Source organism: Microtus ochrogaster, chromosome 17, assembly GCF_000317375.1.
Source record: "Microtus ochrogaster isolate Prairie Vole_2 chromosome 17, MicOch1.0, whole genome shotgun sequence".
Classification (NCBI taxonomy): domain Eukaryota; kingdom Metazoa; phylum Chordata; class Mammalia; order Rodentia; family Cricetidae; genus Microtus; species Microtus ochrogaster.
In genome coordinates this window covers 13,547,073-13,553,123 of record NC_022019.1, presented here as the reverse complement: position 1 = coordinate 13,553,123, position 6,051 = coordinate 13,547,073, and the positions used below count along the sequence as shown (strand labels likewise).

Here is a 6,051-nt window from a genome sequence, read left to right as displayed (position 1 = left end):
CACGAGGGGAATCAGCCCCAGTCCGCAGTGGAGATTCACCACGAGGGGAATCAGCCCATAAGCAAGTGGCAAGCATGAAGAAGGCCGATAACCAGATTTCTATCCAAGACAGAATAAAGCTTTAGTAATGCTAATTGGTTTATCCTGGGATATTATATAATTTTCTCATAAACCTATTAATTTGAAACAAAATGACTTATCTTTGTCCTTGTGCGTAACAGGGCCGGTGGGAAAGTCAACAGGATGTATCTCAAATACTAGTTTCCAGCAGAATAACTTCAAGTCCTCCAGCTCACCCTGTTTCTCCCCAGAATAATCAGTCTCCTGATCCTGGTGAGTTGTCTTCATCTGCTAATCACTGCCATGAAATGTGAGCATCTTTCAGAAAAAGATTCTTTCAGGATGTCCTGGTGGTTGGAGTGTTACCTTGGTTTGGAAGGGTGACTTTATCCTGCATTCCTCTTGATAAGTCACCTTGTGCCCATCTTGGTTTGTTTGCTAACACTTGTGGGTTTTTACCTACGTGTCCCATGATGACTCAGCTTTTACTTACTCTTATGTGTTAGGTTTGCTGTCATGCTTGTGTTAACCTCACACAATGACTTGGGAAGCCGTTCTCCTCATCTCCTCTGCATGGGTTTCTGTGGGATTGGCAATACTTACTCCTGAGATACTTGACAGCCTTGCCCAGTGACGTTGTCTGATTGTATTGATTATTGTTTATTTTCATAAATATCACAGTATTATTCTGTTTCGTTTTTTTTTTTTTAAAGATTTACAGCCGGGTGTGGGGCTCACACTTTAATCCCAGCACTGAAAGATGCCTTTAGTAGTTCATACTGCTAGATTTACTTACAAATGACACTTGGAAAATGCATAGAGCAAAAGTTATGTGTCATTGTTTTTATTTTGTCCTGTCTCTTTCTGTTTATTTGACAGGACTAGGTGGCATAGCAGCCTCTTACTTGAACCCAGTGAAGTCCCTGGTACCACAGATGCCAAAGCTGCTGAAGTCACTCTTCCCTGTCCGTGACGACAGAAGAGCCAGACAGTCATCTCCCCTTGCACACCAGGTGAGGAAGCCATAGTGAATGTTTCTCTGATGTGTGCTGGCATTGTTGTGTTGCTGTTCCAAAGCTGGAGGTAGAGGAACAGCCCTGTGGGTATTAGAGCCTGCTCTCGCCCTGGGAAAGCCTGCGATAATGTCCCCTGCCCTCCCCTCCCTTCTGATAGCAGAGCTGTTTGAATGTATTGACACTCTATCCTTTCTGCTCCAAAACAGAATGCCAAGTCTGCTACTAATGTGATTTATGGTGATACCGCTTAGTGCAACAACAGTCAGATGTATAGAGGTGCACTTAGTGTTGTTTGTGTTGCCAAGTAGAAAATGTAATTCTATTTTTAATTCTTGATTTCATTTTTCTTTTCAAACTTTTTTGAATCATGACTCCCCCCCCCAACTCCCTCCTCCTCAGTAGACAATCAGTTCTTTGACTCAAAGTGGTCCTTTGTCTCCCTTCCTTTAAAAAAAAAAACAAAAAACTTTGCCTAGCAATGGAGTAAGTATCAGAGAAAATGTTCTAGGAAGCTGCTTCTATGCAGCGGTGAAAGGAATCCACTTGGAGATGCAGCCTGCAGTCATGTAGGCGTTAACTCGTCGGAAAAGGATGACTGAGGAAACAAACCGTGCAGGTGCGTTGTTGAGATGGGTCTTTTGACATCAGCTCCCCCATATTTCGCATGTCCGAGTGGCAGGAATGTAGGTCAGGAGCTGTGGGAGGCGGAGCGGTGGCTCCTGAGGACTGTGTGGAGGCATCTTCAGGAGGGGTGCTGCTGGTGTCAGTAAGCTGTTAGGCATGTGGAGAGAGCTCCTGCCCTGTGTGACACAAGCGTGCACATCAGCACATGGAGCAGATGGCAAAATGAAACACAGCAATTTTGAAAATGTTAAAAATGAACTTAGCTAAGCAGGTCCAGGGTCACATGACAGTTATAGAGTCACATGAGTGAATGGAGGCTCAGCAGGCAAAGCCGACTTCCACAGTGGTTTGTCACTTTGCACACTGTGCTGTTTTAAACTTGTCATCATTGATTTGAGGGTCTATCCGATTCCTAAAGTAACTTCACAAAGAACTGCACTTCCCCAGTCTGTCCTGGTAACCATTCATTTCACCCGCATTCGTGTGCACCGTGGTGACTTCACATCAGCTTCAATGGCCATGGTTTCTCAGCTGTTGTTCAGATGGAAGGAAATGGGAGTCCTGTTGAAGACGAGAGGCTTTTGTTAAGCTACGTTCAGCTCTTACCAGAGCAAGTCAAAGCCCTGGTTGCACGTGAGAGCTCACTTCTGCTCACACTGTTCCTGCACTAAAGCCATGAGCTCTGGCTAGGATGGAAATGGCAGCTGTTAGAGACAAAACCCCTAATGGGAGCAGAAAGGCCATCTGTCATATCCAGGTGACAAGATGTCCTAGAGATTTGGAAGGTTTTCTGAGCAGTTTCTGTGCACTTAAGTGTACTTAGGTTTTGAGCACACATGAACAAGGCTGAGGCTGCTCTTGTACAAATACTTTGTGAATGTATGAAAATATAAATTAACATTGGACTTAGTGACAATGCCTGGTGGTGCAGCTAAAGCATTAGCTGTGATTTGTGAAGACACCTCTCTGGGGAAGGTGTCTCCTTATCCTCAAGGTCACACACAGTCTCTGTCCTCATCTGCATAGAGCTGTCAGCCTTGCTGTCACTAACAGCATGTCCTCCTTGGTGGCCTCTCCTAGGCTACGTGTCCGGGTATCTCCTTGACCCTCTGTATTTATTCCCCTGTAAGCAGTTCTCTTCCTCTGGGTAGCCCACTTCATTCCATGCTTTAACTATTCATATGAAGCATAAGGCTGTGGTTTTGAAACCTTCTGAAAATAAAGCCAAATCCGCATTCTTACTGTGGCTTACAGCACTCACTCTCCAGGACTGAGTGCCCACCTTTGAGTCTGATTGTGCTCCCCTCCCCCATCGCCATTCTAAGACGCCCCAGCCCCACTACCATTTATCTTAGGAATGCCTGGAGCACACGTCATTTAGAGTTTCCATATCTGCTTTTCCTTCCAGTGCTGGCAGGCCCTTTGGTCTCTCCTGCCTTGGTTTAGAGCCGTGCTGTTAAGGAAGCATAGCTAAGTTCACAGTAGCCTTCTCTGAACCAAATAAAAACAGCACCAGAAACACGTCTTTTTCCTGGGACTTGCTGGGTTTCCGTTTGTTGACTGTCTCCCTCTGGAGTATAGCTCTAGTAGACAGGGCTCACTGCTCTGAGTCGGCCTGGCAAGTCACATACTGAGTTGTCTTAGTGTCTGCCTGTATGTGACCTGCGTGGGCCTCTGTCATGTGCAGACAGCACTGTGTATGGGGTGGAGGTGAGACAGGCACGACTGAGTGTGGACCTGAGGTGTCGAGACATTTATGTACCTTCTCTCCTGCCACCGAGACAGACTCCCAAAGGCCTGGGTCTTTCACTGGGATTCAGTTACTCAAAATGTACGCCCCTTCCTCTCCCTCCAGCTCTGAGCCACCGCCTCAGCCTCACTCTCCCTGCCTGTCTGCTAAAGCTCTTTGGGATGGGACTGTAATTGTAAGTGGCAGTGGCAGTAGCAGTTTTCTCTCAACTCGGGTACTTGAAATGTGCTCTGTCTGCTGCTTCCTGGATGTGCATCTGCGGACATGGGGTCTCAGTGCCAGCCAGGCTCCTGCGTGGTCCCACTCCTCCCTCCATTACTTCACTCACTTGACAATCTTGTATACCTGGTGGTTGAAATTTTGACTTAAAAAAAATTCTTCCTTGTGGCTTCTCAAAAAAACAAAACAAAACAAAACAAAACAGGATCGTCTTGTTTGTAGCCTTGGGCTTTGACTTTCTCTGTTCTGCTGGTGGAAGTCAGGGCAAGAGTTGTCCCTGATCTTGAAGGCCTGCTCCAGTCTTAGCAGTTCTGGATTAGTCTTCCCTGCCTCCTGTGGCAATAGCTTTATCTCTGTGTTGTCTTACAGGGGCCTGCAGGGGAGTGGGTGGGATAGTAATATCCTGAGCTTGACTGTGGAGATGATGCACTTCTACCGGATGATGTCTGAGGGCAGAAGAGGCCCTGAATCTCTCACATTTCCATCGGTCCATCAGCAGGGCAGGGGGGAGAAAAATGTAGGTTTGTCATGAGACATTGAATACTACCAAAAATCTTCGTTGGTGTCCTTGGCATTTGCAGTCAGGAGTGTCTGTTACCTCCCCTCCCCTGCCACCCCCAATGCAGGACATGGCACTGGTAGGAAGATGTCTGGGCACTTGAAACAGGAACCCCAAAGGATCAAAAGGGAAACCCCACATCAGTCACTGCTTCTGATTCCAGAGAACGGGCCAGATGCTTTTGGTTCCTGGTTTTGTGGCTCAGGATGTTGGCTCACAATCTTTTCTTTTGCGATGGAAGGTCTTCTTTGTGTGAGTGTACTCATAAAGAGTTGGGCTTCTCATTTTCATGGTGCGCAGTTCTGGTTGTAATCAGTTTCTGTCTGAGTTCCAGAAATGCAAAGATACTGCACGGAAAGAGGTGGCAGCTGACAAAATTGCTGTCTTTGACCTTCTGAGGCACATTTAGTAACGAATCTGGAAAATAATGAACTACAATTAATGAAACCCACACCCGTGTTCAAGTGTGTTTCTCAGACAGCACATACAGTAATTGAAAGGACTTCCTGCTCTCTAATTAGTTAGATTGAATTAATTTGCCATGATAGCTTTCTTCATGTTCTGGAAATCTGTGTTCCCATGAAGCTGTTGGTGTGCTTCAGAGCTTGAGACACCAAGTGGCAGTCTAGGGAATGAAAGGGTTAACACCAGTGACTTCCCACCAGCCACAGACAGCTCCCCTCCTGCTTACTTCCCTGTGCCTGCAGCTTTGGGTGGAGTGGCTGCAGGAGGTTTTGCTTCATGTAGGGTATCCTCAGGGGCAGGGGACCACTGACAGATAGTGCCACCCTGTTGAGGAAAGGAGACCCAGGTAGGCTCGGCCCCTCCATCAGGCCTGGAGCCTAAGCTTTATGTTATAGCATGGGCTGAATAAGATTTCAGCTGAGTTTGATTAACAATAACCAAGTAATAGCGTTCATGGAATCGCTGAATCAGAAAGTATTTAAAGAACCAGACAAACTCTGGGAAGAAAAGAGCCCCCTCGACCTATATCTCCTTGTCCTGCTCTTTCCTGTTTTAAAAGATGATCATGGGCAGTGGGGATTGTGGGCTGCTTCAGAATAGGGAGTTAGAAAGTCAAGTCCATGTCTTGCTGGTCTGCAAGGCAGAGTCCAGAAGGAAATGGGAAGACTGTTGAAGTTTGCATAAAACCCTCACAGGAATTGTGTGTTCATCAGAAATCTCAAGTCACCTCCTGTGATTGACAAAGCCATGTGGCGGGCAGGGTAATAGTGCCTTTGACAGAACCTGTCGTGGTCGGTCTGCCCCCCTCCCCATGTGGAGAACACATGTGGTTGGATCAGCACCTTCATGTGTGTGCCTTATGCTGGTGACAGTGATTCAAGGGCACTGTCGTGGCTGTCAGAACACCTACGTCTCCTTTTGCAATAGAGCCACCAGATGGGTGAAACACTGGCACCGTCATGCCTGACACGCTATCCACATCAGCCTGACATGCAGAGTGTAAAGTGGAAGGCAGCTGTGGAACATGGATGTCGCAGACACCAGGCACTGAAGGTATCACCACCTTCCCTGAGCGTGCTTCTGCCCTTACTGTACCCCATCCTGCAGGCAGCGCTCTCTCCCCTCATGAACATGGTCCTTAGACACAGCTCTCCATTGATGAAGTTTCGCTGTAGCTTGGTCTTCAGTAGCATGTGCATCTGTAACCAGGCACTGCTTTCATCAGAATCTTTTTTTTTTGTTGTTTTTTTTGTTGTTTTGTTTTTGTTTTTTTTTTTGGTTTTTCGAGACAGGGTTTCTCTGTAGCTTTGGAGCCTGTCCCGGAACTAGCTCTTGTAGACCAGGCTGGCCTCGAACTC

At 46.9% G+C, this 6,051-nt stretch overlaps 1 protein-coding gene across 1 annotated transcript in view; it reads left to right on the top strand.

The window, feature by feature from the left end:
- Positions 1-6,051, top strand: part of Kif13b (kinesin family member 13B) — a 150,105-nt gene that overhangs the window by 130,619 nt on the left and 13,435 nt on the right. The window contains exons 35-36 of the mRNA XM_013349264.2: positions 222-333; positions 940-1,073. Coding sequence (XP_013204718.1) covers positions 222-333; positions 940-1,073 — 246 coding nt within the window. The remainder of the gene's footprint in view (positions 1-221; positions 334-939; positions 1,074-6,051) is intronic.